This window comes from Poecile atricapillus, chromosome 4 (assembly GCF_030490865.1).
Source record: "Poecile atricapillus isolate bPoeAtr1 chromosome 4, bPoeAtr1.hap1, whole genome shotgun sequence".
Classification (NCBI taxonomy): Eukaryota; Metazoa; Chordata; class Aves; order Passeriformes; family Paridae; genus Poecile; species Poecile atricapillus.
The window spans coordinates 65,797,774-65,815,905 of NC_081252.1; the positions used below are offsets into that span (position 1 = coordinate 65,797,774).

Consider the following 18,132-nt stretch of genomic DNA (forward strand, 5'->3'; position numbering starts at 1 on the left):
ATTTGGGCCTAAACAGTTGCATTTGAAATATAAAATTCAGAATAGAACAATTAAACAATTGACTTTTCTTCACACTCAACAATTGCCATGTGTCATCTCCCCCGAGGCATCCATGCCTGGCCAGTGCAGAAAGCTGCCAGTTCATGCTGTGGTGTCCCACAGCCAGAAGAAGCTGGCTCAGGAATCCCTGCAGAGCAGGGCCAGAGAGCCCCAGCCCAGCCCACCAAACATCCCCTTCCCCAAAGGGACAGCAGCCTCACATTTCCTGAGAAAACACTGCTTTGCTAGTTGCTCTCATGCCCCTGGGAGTCCAATGCTGCTGCACTTTTTGCAAAGCAGCAGAACATTGAAAATTGTTGCCAAGTTGGGGTGGTTTTTTTGGTGTCTGGTAATGGTTGCAAACTGAAAATGTAGCAGAAAACAGACAAATTTGTTTTCCATAATGCATTTGGTACTCAGTGTCCAGAGCTACAGGGCAGGACTTCACACATTTCCTTCTCTTTGGGTCTCTAAATCAAGGTTCAGAATGAAAACAAACCTCAGCAATTCAGGTACAAAATAAATTAAAAAGGAAAATATTTAGGTTTTTTTTTTAAAAAAATGTATTTGAAATTTCTTCAAATCTTGAAGTAACACAAAACATATTTAAAATGCACACTGCAGACTAAGAAGTAATTATTTTTCTTTTCTCTCAGTTAAGAACTAAGCTACTAAGTATTTCACACAAAGCCCCACTGGGAATACAGTGCCTCTGAGATCATTACAAAGAGGTCCTTCTGAAGACAGTTTAAAAGACTTAGTCTTCCCTTTAGCATAACAAAATCATATAATTAATCACATATTAGTTTATATTTTAAAACATTAACACTTAACATGGTTTAGGTTGAAATGTCATCTGCTGACAATTCTGAGAAACTAATTCTATTATGGAAATTCACATTTTAACTTATGTTTCAAAACGTATTTAAGGAGATAAGTTTACACAGCAATTCTCAGCATTCTACCTTTATGCCTTTATGTATTAAAATCAGTCTTCAAAGCAGCAGAAGAAACAATCAACATATTAAATAAGTGAAATAATGAATTACTAATGAATGCAATGAACTGAAACTACTCATTGGATCATAATTAACTAAAGAGTTCATTGAAAATGAATGCTTCCATTATATCCTAATTTGTAGAAATTTCCTTCTTAACTTTAAGCTACTTTTTCTAAGCCAAAATACAACTGAATATCTGATTCTCTAAATTTCCCATTTTCCCAGACTACATTCTGCTCCAGCAGAGGTATCCTCATGAATCCTTAAACCCTAAAAGGATGCACTCACTTTTTGACAAGGACAAAAACTGGCAAGGAATGAACAAGTAGTTTCCACAGGACTTCTTTGTGCGAGACTTGTCTGCTGGGGACATCACTGCCAATATTCCTGCCAACTGTCCAGTGCTCACACATCTCTGATGTCAAGACTCAGCCTGTCTCCACTGGGCTACACAGTAGATAATTCTGCTTAGTTCTGGACCAAGTAGGGCACATTAACCAGCAACAGTTTGCAGAAGAATTGTCAAATAAAATAAACTGCTCAGACTCACTTCTGTACTGCTTACTGTAGATGTGCACTTGCTGTATGTACCACAGAGAAGGAGGGACAGTGGCATTGCTTATTATTAAAGCTGCATTAAACATCTTATGGCCGCTGTCAAGTGATGTTCTCAGTGCGCTTACCACTTCTGCAGATTCACAGAATATCCTGAGTTGGAAGGGACTGACAGGGATCATCAAGTCCAACTCTTGGCCCTACACAGGACCATCCCTAAGAATCACAATATTTGCCTGAGGGCCTTGCCAAACTTTAACCATTTACATAAACATTACTAGAATTTGATGTTCTCAGACTCATTTCTTCAGGGGAAGTTTCAGATAAAATGTTTAAGCTTTTTATGAAGGTGGAAACATTTAGTAGTTTATGTTTTATACTAACCTTTGTTATTAGTTAGCAATAGTGAAAACCAATTGGTTTTCAACATTAAAAAGAAAGCAGAACAACTTGCTTTTGGAAGTATTTGGATCAAAGGCGGCAGCCTGACCTAGGTGAACACTGTCAGGTACACTGGATCCATTTTACCACCGTTTGTGGTAAAAAGCCCATTCCTTTGACTAAGCCCAGCTCCTTTGGCATCGCTAGACTAAGCAGGATTTAACAGCTGTGGGGACTGGGATAAGGTGCCAGAGGTAAGGAAAATATTTGGGAATGCTTTGGAAGCAGAACAAGACAAGCTGATGGCAGTGAATGAAGGGAGAGGATTCACCAGTTCCTGGTCATGCTCTGCTCAGGAGCCTGGGATAGAAAATGTCACCTTCTCTCTGCTGTGAGCAAGCTGCCGAGGGAAATCAAACTCTTGGCAAAAGATGCAGTCTAGGGCTGGTCTGTGCAGAAGATGAAAATCCCCTTTGCTATCAGGCTCTCCAACAGCTAAATGAGCAATCTTCATGGTAGATTACAGACCTGATGAAGAAACATGTCCAGAAACTGCAGAATTTGACACAGCCCTAACACTTTTTCCAGTTTTTTGTGTTTTGTTTCAACTCTGCATAGGAACCTACAGAAGCCATTTCTGAGCTTGGAAATCAAGTACTGAAAATTAAGAAGTGTCATGCTTAAGAATGCACGTTTAATCTGGAATTAAACCTCAACTAAAAAGTTTAATAATAAAGACTTCCACCTTCTTTGTTTACTATACAGACATAATTAAGGCCACGTAACTCATTTGCGTCACATTCTTTAACTCTGCTCTAAAAATCCAGTTTAATAGATTTACTGCTCCTGGTGATTAAAGAAGCCCAAAATGATAAAGGGCCAAATGACACAATTTGATATTATAATCTCAGGATCCTTGAAAGATTTGGGTTGGAAGGGACTTTAAAGGTCACCTAGTTACAACCGTCCTGCAGTGGCAGGGACACCTTCCTCTACACTACATTGCTCAAAGCCCCATCCAACCTGTCCTTCTGTGATACAGACATTTTAAATAGTACTGTGATCTAAAGAAAGGTGTAATTTGAGTGGAGAGACAAGAGTCATGTGAAAAGAATCTTTATTCCTAATATTTGCAATTACCTGTCACTGCAGGGAAAACGGTAATTCCTCACCAAGGTTCCTGGAAGGATTGAGCCTAAAGGCAACAATGAAAGGAAAAACAAAGGGCCTGGGGGGTGGGGGGCACTTTCTCTGTCCTTTTTGTGGGTTGTTCTGGGACTTTTTTTTTATTGTGTTATGGAGGTCAGGTTAAAAAAGCGCAGGCCTTTCATTTCAGACTCATACAAATACCATATCACTGGCCTGCAACAGCAACCCTCCATCAGCAAAAGAGATACAACAATTTTCTTTACCAACTCTCAGCACTACAGGCTCCTCTGTTACTTCACAATCTTTTGCTTAATGAGATGAAAACATATTTTTGAGGGGAAAACATGTTAGACATCAATATTTAAAACTATAATTATCAGCTGTTTCGTTCATAATAATGTTCAGCTTTTTCAACAAAGGCAAAGGCCACATTCCAACTCTGAACCAAAACCACACAGCACTGGTAAGGGATATTATTTTGCATGAAGGAATTACCAGCAAATTATTTTTGAGTTGACATTGAAACTTTTCATCTCTAAAGCTAGAGGTGGTTACTGCAAATCAAAATAAACAAATATGAGACCCAAATGCCATTTACTCACTAGGTATTTGAGAAACAGGACAGAATTATTGATTGCTGACATGCTGTATCAAGTGATTTGGGGAGGGCGAGGTTCACAGCAGCCCAGAGGGAAATTAAATTTGCAATCTCCCTGGAGCAGGATTAAAGGAGACGCACACAAGTACTGCTGGAATTAGAGACTGGAGTTTAAGTTGTTGCTTTAACAAACCCTTCTTGTGTCAACTGAGTCAAAACACTCAGGGCTGAATTTAAAAACATGAAAAGATGAAAACAAAGGAAGGAAGCATTTAAGTGCCTCTTAATATCCCAGTGAAGCATTATTCCCACTGTAGAGCTGGCCCTGCTCTCTCCCTGTCCTGTGTCTGTGTTTAAAATCCAGTGATGAGGAGCTGTGCTGATGTGAGGATAAAACAGAAATACATAGTACAGAAACACTTGCAGTGATCAGAGAACTGCATGGGTGTCAGCTGTACATTTCATTTAGATAAGAGGATTGGTTTGGTTTTCTTTTTTTCCTAAGAACCAGTGATTCATTACGGAGCCTTGTGGGGGCCTGAGACCCCATTGCTACTTTCCACAGAAAATATGAGAAAAAGAGTAATTGTGCAATGGGAACTCCACAAGCTCTTCCCACCCATCCTGCCAACCCCACTCAGCAGCGGGGAAGAGCAATTCCCTGGCCCCAGCCCTGCCTCAGGAGTGCACATGTTAAATGTTCTGGAACAGAACATTAAGCAACTGGGGGTAACCTGGTTTACCCTATTTCTCAATCAGCACCTTGTGTTAAATGACTTTACAGATGTGTTCGCCTGCTTTATGGTGCCTTCTCACTCTAATGCCCTGTTCCTCTGTGTGTCTCACGGGAAACCAGATGATCAGGAGGATAAAGGGAAAGAAGTTTTGCTCTCAATGTCCACATTATGTGGTCCCTCGAGCCCTCCAGTTGACCAGAGGGCTGAAGCATCCCCAGGTCAGCACACACACTCACTCTCTTTCCCAATAGTGCTTTTCTACATCAAAAGGGTCTGGGCACCCCCCAGAAGTGCTCACTGCTCTTTCCAAGACCTCTGCAGTGGCTCCACTGCAAAGCACGCTTACTTCTCTCTTTAGTTCCTGTATTAAAAGAGAAAATATTCACCAAATTTGATAAATCTCTGTGTCAATAGGTCTCAGTTTAATTCCTTCACACTGTCCAAAAATATAAAGTAAAATGCTTCAGGAACTGTGTTCCTTTTTGAAATCTATACCTGCTTCTACTACAGTGCCTTTCCAAGGCATGCCTCTTCCAGCACTTCCTATTCCTCATCATCAAAACAGAAACCCACAGCTGACAGAGGGCACACAGAACAACTGAGGTGACCTCTGCTTTCACCACCAATTACAGAGTTTATGGGAGCAGAGGCAAAAGAGAGGTGTTATCCAGCAGGATGTGAATAAACCATGCACAAGAGGCGCAACACAGCTCAAGTATTCACACGAGAGCTTCAAATCTCACCGTATGCTCTGTGCTAAAGTCACATCGCATTACAAACCTAGCACAAGCTAACCTCCCGCCCTCGTTATTATAATAAAATATTTACTGAATTCAAACAAAGTTCATAAAAATCTCTGCTGAGTTTGAGTAACTGCTACTGCAGCATTATAAAGGCTATTTTTGTACAGGTTTGGCTAGATTGCAATGAGATAGGATATAGAAACAACACTCCAAGATATCTGCAAAAAAGAAATAGGGTTTTATTTTCTACGTTATAGTCTAATATGAACTCTGAAGTCAATTTAAATTTTAAAAAATTGAGCAAAGTTTTCAAACTGAGCTGTCAGCTAACTAACAGAGTCATTATCCTTTCCAAATCATCATTCATATAATTAAAAGAACACAAAGCATAATTTACAAGAAATGTTTAACCATCTTTCCCCACTCTGCTGTGTTTCCACATAAACACAGAGCTGTTATCCATCCCCATGACAGCATCAGTGATTTAGTTACCACGGCCCCAGATGAAAAACAAGTCACTTCAGGTCTAGGCTGACCAAAATGTGGAGTCATCACAGCGTACCTGTATCCTCGGGCATTCCTGCACTAATTCCCTGCCAGAGAGGAATCCCAGGAGCAGGGCTGCGGTGGGTAGGGGGATCCGCAGCGAGGCTGCCACAGCCGACCCCAGCACAGCAAGGGTCAGATGACTCCTGCAGCTCCCACGCACAGGCGGGAGCAGAGCCAACCTCGCCGTCACCGCCAAGTAAAAATAGCGAGCTACAGAAGCCGAAATATTGTCACGTCCATGGGGGTGGCAGCACCGGCGGGGTCCCGGAGCGATCGGATGTGGGATGTGCCAGCAAGGGCTGTCTTTGCATCAGGGCAGAGCACAGCCGCTTCAGGGTGGTGCTGGGCACCTGGGGAGAGAGGCTAAAAGAACTAAAACCTGCAAGCTCCTTGTCATAAATTAGAAGCACAGGCTGAGGTAGCAGGGAAAGCCCTCTAGACATCCCCCAAACACAGAGGTCCTTTCCCCCTGGTGCAGGAGGGCACAGCACTGATGGCAGAAGGAGATGATGTAAGCACTGAGATGCTCTCACTGTGCGATACCTGGCAGCCAAAAATCTCTCCCCTGACTGCTCATATGGAGTTGGAATGTGTACCACTGGAATAACAGTGATGTGCTGAGCTATTTAAAGCACTGCATGGGAACAGAATGAGCATTTCTATAAGCACTCTGACTTCAGAAATGTATATGGTGAGTACACCACTGCCCTGGGCCATGCCAGACATGGTCTATACCTTTAAATAGCCCCCAGCTGACATGGCCTGAGACCCAGAGCAAAGATCTGAAGATCACAGGTTCTATACACTGAATCAAATCTATGAACTGCTCAATTTAAAAAAAATCTTCTATATGCATTATCTTGCAGCAACTGCCTTTTAACATGAAACTCTTATGTCAGCTTTTCATTTTGTTCAATATTGTTGTGCTGCCTGCATGAAACCAAATCCATCCTCACACTCTTCTGGATCAGCATCAGCCACCCTGGCTGAGTTCTCCAGATATTTGCAGGATTTGGCCTACTTAGTTTTTCCCAGCAGCTACTTCAGCTTGGCAGAAACACAAAAGGCACTTTGCTAAATGGCAACACTCTGAAGGCACGTAAATTAATAGGCAGGAAAAGTGAAAGGCCTTTTACTCTAACACAGCCTTTCCCTCTGCTTGCCAGGCTTCCAAGGCTAAACACTTGGTAACTTGCACTTTAACATTGTATGATCATAATGCAGTCACACAGTGCCCTGATTTGTATTTACAATTTGAGGTGTGATCCCTGAGCCTCCCCTGCAGTCTCAGCACTTGGCTACAGCAAAGGAGAAATCACACTCGAGGAGCTCAGAGGGTTTTTGTGGGGTTTCTGAGAAACTCCGTCACCACTCATGGTCTTCAGAGGCACAAAGCAGGAGGCCATTGCACTTCATTAGCATGATGGGCTGACTCGAGGGAGTGTGACAAGGGACAGCAGTGGCAGCAGCACAGGTGAGAGATCAGAGAAATGATCCAGAAAACCATGTAGCTTTAACCTGATTTCTCAAATCAACACAGACCAAACTCCTGTAACTCCATTGTTTTAACAGTAATAACAGCACACTGCCCTTGCTACAGAAAAGGACAGGATGCTTGGCTCCTCTTAAAATCTCAAGTGAAGTCCTGGTAGCCACAGCAGTGGTCTTGCCCAAACCTCTGTTTCAGGTTTGCTTTTTCCAAGGTTACATTACTCAGGTCACTGCCATCACCAACATCTTTGCAAACAGCAACCAGACAGCAATGAATTTAGGCCACTCTGAAATGGATTAGTTGGCTGCAAAATCTTTATAACCTGTGGTACCATGAGTTATAAAGGACATTTTAAAAAGATTTCAGACCCGTTCCTAATGAACTCATGCTTCTCTCCTGTACTCACTGCCCCCTTCCCCAGTGTAAGCTACAGGGAATGTCAGTAGTAACTGGACTGGTTATAGCTCAATTTTAGGTAGTTCCTGCAAGGAACGAGGAGTTAGACTTGATGATCCTTGTGGATCCCTTCCAGTTTGAGATATTCCAATAGGATTCTATGACTCTAGGAGGGTGACAGTACATAGTCTAAACCCAGTCCTGTTCTTCACAGCACTTCACTAGGCCCATTTTGAGCTTTTTCCAAAGTCCGTCTCGGAAAATGTTTTGGAACAATTATTTTATTAGATGTCGAAGAATGTAGAGTTTGTTCTTCACTATAAAATATGGAATTATTTTCTAACTAAGATTTCTTTAAAAAAAAAAATCAGAGTTATAACGCTACCTGAGATTCAGGGACTTTTCTTTATACAACAGTTATGTACCTGTTAGCTTGCAGCAACTCTTACGCTGTTTGATTGGCATATGGGTTTACATTTTAGGTTGCCCTGTGTGGAGTCAGGAGTTGGACTCAACAATCCCTATGGGCCTCTTCCAACACAGAGGCCTTTAAGAGTTTATAAAACTTTGTTCAAGTTTCTACCCAACCCTCTATGTGTCTATTTAATAGCAAATGGGGACTATAGAGTCCAGCCCCAATATAGAATAAGATATTAACTTTTCACAAATAATCTCTAATTAATGAATTTTACTTTGAAAATGCTGTAAAACACAAGAAATCATATTACACAGATTTTTCTGAGTACATTTTAAGATGCATTTTCTTCTAAGTTGCTAAAACTGGTTGCAGTGCTGCTTCATGTTATTTTTGCTTTTGGTTGTTTTGATCCAGGTTAGTGATAATTTGGATATTCTACTGGGGATAATATGATCACAGATGAAGAGAGGCACTGCTCTCTTCTCTGTGATGATCCTGTCACTACAGAAAGCCAGGGAATGGCCTGAAGCTGTGTCAGGGGAGGTGTAGGCTGGATAACAGGAAAGGTTTTTCACCCAGAGTGGCTGGGCATTGGAACAGGGTCCCCAGGGAAAGGGTCACAGCACCACCCTGACAGAGCTCAAGAAGAGTTTGGACAATGCTCTGGGGCACATGGTGTGACTCATGGAGATGGTGCTGTGCAGGGCTAAGATTTGGAACTTGGAGGATCCTTGTGTGTCCTTTCCAATTCGGGATACTCTATCACATGAAAAATACAATAAAATTAAATACACCTCTATATATAATGATACAGATTTCTGTCATATTTTATCACTAAGACAAAAATAAATTTAAGTAATAGATGTTTCCTTCTAATTATCACAATTTATTAATTGAACTGCTGTATTCCTAACAGCTGTGCCCGAAGTTGGAACCACTGCAGAATGGCCCTTATCCCCAAGAATTCATGATAGAAACAAAAAAGGACAAACCCATGGCAGAAGTGAAAATGAGCAGGAAAAGGATAAATGAGTTTGGTAAATGGTGCCTCTACAACTAAACTCATGCCTTCCAACTTTCTGCCCAGCCTCTCTTGCATGAATCCCATTTCTGCTGGGAATGGGCTCGCAAAACCACCCAACTCTGTCCTCAGTGACCTGTTGCATGCCACCAAAACCTGTCCTGCTCAGAAACAGCCCGAGTTTAAACTTCTGGCTCTCAAACACCTCCATCCTCAAGTCCATGCATGAAAGAACACTTCTCATTAACTGCACAGCAATGAGCCATGTGCACGGTCATCTTTAATTGAAACACATACAAGCAGGTCAGAGACAGTGGGCTCTTGTACAAGAAGAAGGAAAAGAAGAAAAGAACCTGCTTCAGCAGGGAGCTTGGACTAGATGAACTCCAGAGGCCCCTTCCAACCTAAACCACTCTGTGGTTCTGTGAATCCTGCATATTTATAAAGCAGGAAAAATCAGGCTGAGGATCCCCTCTGAGCTCTGACAGAGAACAGGCAGCTGTGTTTGCTCCAGAGGTAACTGGGTCATGAGTCCTGCTCTGCTCCTTGCTATCTCTTGGGAATAAAGAGCTTCCTTCAGCCCTGAAATCCATGATGACAGCCCTTGACTGCTGGCCAGCAAGTTGCATGAGAGAAAGCAGAACTTCTCCCACTCCCAGCTCCATTTTCCAAGGGGAACCTCTCTGTGGCAGACCTAGATCCAGACCAAAGCTGGCATTAGCCCCCTGTGCACCACCAAGCAGAATGAAAGCACCATCAAATATTCTTCAGAAAACTGTGCACCCAAAATAATGATCAGAAATCAAACATAAACCCTACAAAGCCTTTAGCAGAGATTTTACAGTGGGAAACAGCGGCGTATCAAACCTAAACATAGGGTGCAAGAAAATGCTTAGAGAACTGAAAAAAACCAACATTGCCTCATAATGAGGTGAGAGCAGGTCCAGAATGCAAAGAGACCCAGGTCAGAGGATAAAGGAATAGGGTCTGGTTAGCAGCAGAGAGACAACGAGAGCCACAGCAGGCCACACACCTTGAGGAATGAACCTGCCACACAGGGACTCTGCTGACCTTAGGGAACTCATAGGGATTGCCAGTGAAATGGCACAGACATCAGATAAAGCAAGATTTGCTGAAGTAGAGGTCATAGGCTACAATTTAGCTCAGAGAAAACCTGGCATGTAATAAGGATAAGGCAAGCAATTAACAAAAGTTATTAGTTTCTCAAAGGTCAGGCACTACAAGGGACTTTTCACAGAAAGGACTTCAGAAAGCAAGAGAGAAACTGTATACTCAGTGGTGAGCTAGGATAATGGGATGTATTGTATTAAGGGAAGGCATCCTGGCTGCAACAGAAAAGGTACTGTAACAAGAACTGCCCAGGAGTAAACTAGAATCCAAGTCCAGCATTTTATGGGAGGGAAATCAAAGAAGCAGAACGAGGCAATAAACAGTCATTTGGTGTGGCCAAAAATTGCACATGGTAGGCATGAGGGTTAGAAAAACTCATTTATACCTTTGAATACAGGAGGATTTAAACTACAATGTGAATTTGGCATTTAGGGGATCATGAGTGGTGCAAGAAAGATGACAGGCACTGCAAAGATGCCAAGATAATTTTTGGGTATTTCTTTTGGGACTAAATGAATGCATGGAGGTTTTTAAGAGAGGATTCTTCTGTGTGGGCTGATGCTACATGCACACAAAAAGAGAAAAAGATTACTAAATTTTAATTTATCATTGTTTTATATATATAAAATTATTGTTTCAATTTTCTGGATTTTTAATCAATGGAAATTTCAAGTGCTTAAATAGAGAGAAAACAGAAGTATTACCTAAAGAATTAAACAGACTTAAGGAATCTTCATTGCATTGCTCTCTTCTGATAAGTTACACAGACATTGCCATAATTCTGCAATCACCAGCCACCTATCATACAAAAATTTTAAATGATGATGTGGGTTGGGTGCTATCTAGAAAAAAAGATTCAACCTCTCATGTGTTTTAATTAGAAACAATAAATTTAACTTTGAAGGCTTTGTACCAAAAAAAAAAAAATAATTAAAAAAAAAAAAAATTTCAAACTGCACAAACCCCACCCCCATCATCCCTCCCAAAATGGGACATTTTTAGAGTTGAGAGGTCTGGGTCTATGTCTAAGAGAACTCATGTGCCTGAAATGCCACACATGGAAGTCTCTAAGCTGCAAGGCTGGAAACCCCACCTCAAAACATCCAAAGACAGGGTAAGCTGATTTTTCACTTCCCATTTCCCAGCTGACCACAGCTGACTGTGGGAAAGCACCTTTGGCTTCCACATGTAGTGGAAACAGTGATGTGTGCTTGTTTGTAGCTTGTGTCCTCCGTGAGTGTGGGTACCGAGAGCTTTACTCCGTGTCACACTCAGCAGATCTGAACAGTTTCCATCTGAAGAGTTACCTTCCTTGTTTTCCAAGAAACAACTGTGACCACAGAGACCTTTCTGACTCTTTGTCACATTTATTGGATACACTCATCCCACAAGCCTGGGATGCCTTTCCACAAACCCTGCAGCTCAGTCCAGCTACAGGGACGGCATGACCAGGACAGTTTAGAGATGGCCATGCAGAGAACTCCCTGTGCAAAAAAAAGCTGACTATCATCTTCAGATAGGGGCCACCTGAGCAAGTGGCAAGGTGAGTTTTACACCAATAGATCCAGTAGGGAGCCATGGGTACAAATTCCTCTTCCTTAGAGGCTCAAGCAGCTGTAAATCCAACCCTGGTGTTTACACTGATAGCTCTGCTCGGGTTTGCAAACGAGAGACAATGAAAATCATATTTAGGAACTGGACTGCAAATCCCAAGTGAAAAGCCCTTAAGAAGAGATCTGTCCCAAAGGGGAGTGGGGATTTCAGACACATCCTCGTCTGCAGCACTCTGTCCTGCGCACACATGCACAACTCCCAGCACTTTAATCCTTGCCTTCAGCCCACAGTGACCATGCCAGAGAACATTTTTCTGCCTCCTTTCCAAATCCCATTCTCTGTGAAGGGATGTAGCTGCAAAGCAGCAGGTCAGATCCAAATCCTACTTAAATACATTCATTTTCGTTGATGATCACTGAGGAATTTGTCAACAAAGTGGAGTGCTGTTTTGAAAGTAAAAAAGAAGCCGTCATTGGAAATGTGATGCTGTTACACTTAACCCTGTTCCCAGTGAAGTCCACCAGTAAAACCATTATTGATCTGGGTCAAAGACTTTCATCAGCATTCATTTCTGAATTCTGTTGACTTTTGATCTTAGCAGTTGGCTCATCACAACCAGAAAGTTCAGCCTTTTCCCTGCTTGCCCGAGGTTACAATTTCCCATCAGTAACATCTGAAATGCAATTATTTCTCAGAACTTACTTTAATACCAAGAAACAAAGCAGATTTTTTTTTTTATTGGAGTGTGTCTAAATTAATGGATATTCTTTATTGCTCAGTTCCACCGTAAGCAGCTCCAAAATCTTAAGAAGCAACTTTAAGAAAACCACTGGACTCTACATCTATTACTGTTCTGCATCTCCCTGGCTGCCTGATGGTAACTTCTAGCACCTCCACCAGTTACCCAAACCATATTCCTGCCAGTCCCCTCATCTTCAGGGCATTCTTTTTTGAGAGCCATGACCCAATACCAGAACCTATCATTGGTGCTATTTCCTGCCCCTAGGTCTGTAGCACCTGCTGGGCGCACCCCTGCTCTGCATCACTCTTCACACTGACATCTGCTCCATCTGTACCCGAAATGGGCGAGCAGGACAAGCACATTCCCTGGCTTGGAAATGAACAAATGTTTGCAACTGGGGAAAAACAGTGTAGAAGGAATTTCCATGGCTCATTTGTCTTTCCATTCTCTGGTACAAACAGAGCAATAATAACAACAATGATGCCTGTTTCTTACAGCAACACCAAAAAGCAAAGGCTAAATAATATAGAAAGCAATGATTCATTTTGCTAGCCAAGCCACTATACATCACCTCCAATCATTAATTAATATAATTTACTAACTTTCCACTAACACTATATGAAATATGTTTCCAAAAAGACTACAAATAATAACGACCTTTGCAAAGGATCTTTCCTTTTTATGTTGTAGTCTACAGAATAAAAAATATCTAAAATAACTACTTTGAAATATAAAACTGAACTCCTGCTTTTATTTGGTCTGCTTAATTTGGCATTAGAAAGTGATTACCTCTTGTTTTACCGCAATCATAGAGTTAACTCAAATGTATATAGATATTGATGTTATTGAAGTTCTGGTGCTAAAGTCACACTACCTCACACATTGTAAATTAGTTATCTTTGGTGAATTTGTCACAGTGTAAGAATTTCTTCCTAGATTCAATTACACCCATACAAATCTAATTCTGCTTCATCCCAATCAGACAAACCAGCACGTTGCCTTCCTTTTCACATTCAGGCTACAGTTTCTGCAATCAATTATCTCTCGACACCACATTCATAGCAGAAATGTGTTACATTCACACAAACACGACCCCAGAACCTTCAGCTACAGTGCTAATTCTTGCACAGTTCTGCCACTAACAGTTCTATTACCAACAGGAACATTTCTGAGGTACCTATACAACACGCCTTTAGACCAAGTTTTGAGTTGCTTAATTTGCAAACCCCCACCTCATTCAGACAGCAAATGAGTTTTAGTTAAAAATGAATATTTTGCTCTGAAGCTTTATATTTGCCTTTTACAAACAGAAGGGGAAGCAGCAACATCATCTGATAAAATCATGTCTTATTTATAAAAAGAAAGATATTGTACAGCATTTTTGCCAGGTAATGTACAGAAATGCAATTTAGTGAAGGACAGATGAAAATCCAATGCCAAAATCCACACTAACCTCTCTCCCCTGATTTCAACAGGGTTGAAACACGAAGTATCTTTACTGTGTCAAGTGAACAGTAGTGTGGTCAGGAGATCCTGAAGCACGCTATTCCCCATCCAGCCTCATAATCTGGTTAATTCCTCACACTCTACACAAAACATACAATTAATCTAAAATTGTAGCCAAGGCCTGGTGAACACCCAGAACCTTTCATTTCCCTCTGTCTCAAGAGAAGCCTTCAGCTCTGTCCCTAACCAAGAAAAGCCTAGCACATCACTGCAATGTGGAGCTTGACAGCCCCCTGGGCAGATGTAGGTCACTCCTCCTCCTCACAAGGGCAAGGAAACCAGGAGTTTCATCTGGCTGCAAGCTGCTCCAATTGCCAATAATCCTACCAATTCCAGTCTTTAATAACAGCCTACGAAGACAGCAGTGACGCAGGATGCTGTCCCTTGACCCACATGCTGCCAAAGCGAGACTTGGGCTGCTGGGCCATCCTGGACACGGCTGTTCAAGGACCCTGCTCGTGCCACAGCACATTCTAGCACATCCCCTCCTTGCTGACTGCCTGGCTTTTTGCACTCACAGTCCTCCCACTGTAAGCACCCCAGGCTCCCTCACACCACCCTGCACTGGATGGTCGCTTCCATACAGGTTTGGTCCTTACACCGACGGCTGCTCTTTGGGCAGCTGGCTTTATGTAGAAGCAGGACAAATTCTGCATAGCCAGATCTGGGGACCACGGGGTGGTGGGTGTCCACACACAGCCAGCAAGGAGCCCAGGAAGCACATGCAGCCCCACCAAACCCACACACAGTTTAAGAACAGAGGACAAGCTGTGGCCGTGAGGTGCTGGGCTCATCCAGAGCACGACAATACCCAAGAGCCAATCTACTTGCAACCGGGTCCATTTACTTCTAATTTAGCTCTATTTTCCCAAAAATGCTCCTCCCCTACTGCCCTTAACGTCTCCTTTTCCCAAATTCAACCCTTCTCCTGGACATCTCCCTTCTCTTGGGCACAGTTTCTTCAAACATTCCTTCCACCACATTGCTGGAGGAAGTGAGTCTCCCTTACTGCTCTTCCCAGAGCTGTGACACCTGGGAGCTCTGTTCACCCCACTGCTGACCAGGTACCAAAGGAGCATCAGAACACACTCTGGCACTGTTCTACTCCCAGAGCATCACAGAAAAGTAACAGTTTGAATTAAAGAGAAGCCCAGCTTTAGTTCAATTCAACACAGAGAAAGAACAAATTATCAAATCGACCACAGCACATTTCCAGATTCTATTTCCAAAACAGAAGATGAACAAAGATAAACCTCCTCCCAGTCCAAATACTCCTAAAGTAAATGATGACTCAGATGGTAAATACCCTTTCAATCACATCCCACTTCTCTCTATCATTTGGAGTGACAGCTCTGCTCTCACTGAATTAAAGGACAATTCTGCTTTGTAATGAATGAAGTCAACATTCTCTCCTGTAGGACTTGTTTTTCTGCTCTGATAAGAACTATTGATGCCATAAGTTTTAGCTTTCATGTTTTTCATATTCTGTGCTGCCTAGGTGTGTAGTTTTGAGCTTCATATGAAGTATTAGTGAGCTCTCTTCACAGAGTAGGTAGACAAAACAATTCCTTTTCTAGCTTGATACCAAGGACAATTGTTACAAGTTTCAGGCCCAAAAGCATAAACAGGGATGGACTGAAGAGAGAAAACAAGGATGGGACTTCCTCATCTGAAGCTGTAACTGGACAATGAACCCCAAAAGGCAGATGGACCGAAACTTACAAAAATGTGACACCTCGTGACCAGTCGTCCATTTTGTGACCATTTTTAGGTCCATCTTGGGTGTACTCCTGGCCAGGCTCTTGTACTGCCCAGGAGTCCTTTAAGACCTTTCAATAAATACCTACTTTATTCTTAATTCTGTCTAGCCTGTGTTCTAGGTCAGCCTTCTCAAGGCATCACTATCATTATCTGGACTTTAAAACTTCCTCATTTTTATAATGTTCCTGTAGAAACAGGCCTGAATTTCAAAAAGTTATTCTGCTTTTTGAGGTGCTCTCTTAAAATACAGACATGACTGTAGCACAGAGTGATGTACCTAAGAAAAATATAATCTAATAAAGTTAAAATGATCAAGCTGGGTGCAGTGAGTATTAATTTCACATTCAAAACACGATATACAACTCCATGAAAAGACTGATGGGTTCCTCAGAGTATGAAAAATTATATGATGCAACTGAATTATTTCAGCAATACAGTTTCACACATTAGAGCTAAGAAAAGGACAAAGTAAGGGCTAATGTGTTAAATAAGCATAGAACTAGGAACAACTCCTTAGTACAATCCAATCCTTACCTCTGTAATAATTTTAGCTACAACTGCCACTGGGGCTGCCAAAAATGTGACATCTTGTGGAAACTCTTCTTTCTACTGACAACCAACTAGTTCACCCAACCAATGGCACCTTAGGTGCCGAAAGCAGAGAACTTTGAATTAGTCACCATGACTTGCAGAAATCCTTAATTTGACCTAGCTTCCAGGCTCAGTCATCCTGACAACATTTTTCACACTGTCAATCACAAATCAGTCCCAACTCTTTAAGTAACTCTCTTAGTAACATTTGCTGTATCACTACTAAGCATTAGAAATTCTGCTATCTCAATTTTAGTCCCTCTTCCAATGCTGAGCTGAAATGGTGTTGAAAACTCTGGTCTGAATTTCAGTCTGGCACAGAGCAATGACTTCCACTTATGTTGTAACCCCATCATGTTACAGGTTCCCTGTCTGACCCCCTGCTAGAGCCCAGGGCACACAGGTTTTAATGCCTTGCATTGCACCACTGAGTTGATAAAAATAATAGTTTTTAGGCACCTTCATATTTCCAGAGCACTATAAGACTAACATGGCATCTTTTCCAATGGCAGCTGTAATCTTCAAAGGAACAAGTTTTCAGTTCTTCCCTCTATGTAAACATGACCTTTATATAAATTGAGAGATCAGGTAACACTTCAGCCTTCCATTGTTTTGCTAGAGTTTCCTGAAATGCTACTGTCAATAGCAATGCAAATTTTATCAGAGGAGTTAGTAACTCCCAAACAAAATCACTCAGTGAGAACACAGTATATGAAACAATGTGCAAATGTATTTTACTCAAAGCAAAGATATAATATCTAATGGTTTAAGCATTTCTCTTGGGCAAAAATTAACAATGTGTGGTATTGCATAATAAAAATTAAACATCTTTAATCTCAAGCTTTAAAATTAGGCACTGGAAGAAGAAATTCTGGTTGTTTTCAAAATGTTACATCTTGCTTCCAATGCTGATTACGCAAGTTCAGGATATAATGAAATACTAAATAAAAGTGCAGACTGTATCTTTAATGTAGACTCATATCAAAACTTTATGGACTAAGTGAAAAACAAAGGAAGAAGAAGAAAAACAAAGAAAAAAGAACAAAGCTGCCTCTTTTAGGGGAAGTAAAACAATAGAAAATCCCTGCACACAAATCCCTGGGAGCTGCTGGCCAACGCAGATGCGGTACTGAGGAAAGAAAAGGACCAGGGAAAAAGCAAAACCCACCAACTACTATTTTCAATACTAGGAGAACAACAGGGTCTCTAGAGTGGAAAAATAGCAGGAGATCTCTGCCTGATATTGGGCCCTGCTATTCACACAAAATAGGCCTTTCTTCATATTATTTTCTTGAGAAAATGTAATTTTGCAAGGAATACCTGCGGTCAATTTTTCCTCTTAGCCAAAATAATAAAAACTGCCCCAAACCATATGGAAAAAAAAGAGTAATACTGTGTCATTCTACAGTTGTTGTCTAAAAATATAGGATTTTTTGATAAATATTCTTTTGTCAAGACAGTGTCATGGAGGTTTTCTATACACACAGCAACAGAATTATCTTGATTTAGAAATACACCACTAACACAAGGATATTCAGTGTGGCTCTTGAGAAAGCAGTAGAATCCCTGCACCTCTAGTTCAAGCATATTTTCTGCTGCACTTCACAATTTTCTTCTTTTAAACCTCTATTTAACTTACTTTCAAATTGCAGGTGAAATCTGCCACCTCATTCTTGCCTTCAGTCCCATTACTGCCAGTCTGCTAGGGTGGTTATATCATCACAGGTGTAATCAACACTTATTTACAAATTGATTAGGTTAATTTCAG

At 41.5% G+C, this 18,132-nt stretch overlaps 1 protein-coding gene across 7 annotated transcripts in view; it reads right to left on the reverse strand.

Moving 5' to 3' along the window:
* ABLIM2 (actin binding LIM protein family member 2) overlaps positions 1–18,132 on the reverse strand; it is a 132,154-nt gene that overhangs the window by 97,491 nt on the left and 16,531 nt on the right. For 2 of the 7 annotated variants that reach the window (XM_058837554.1, XM_058837552.1), the window contains exon 1: positions 5,766–5,926. The exons of 1 other annotated variant lie outside the window; for it this stretch is intronic. In XM_058837554.1, the coding sequence (XP_058693537.1) occupies positions 5,766–5,781 (16 nt within the window). In that variant the 5' untranslated portion in view covers positions 5,782–5,926. Of the gene's footprint in view, positions 1–5,765; positions 5,932–18,132 lie in introns of those variants that run through there. 4 more of the 7 variants (XM_058837556.1, XM_058837553.1, XM_058837555.1 and 1 more) reach the window with 4 other exon arrangements.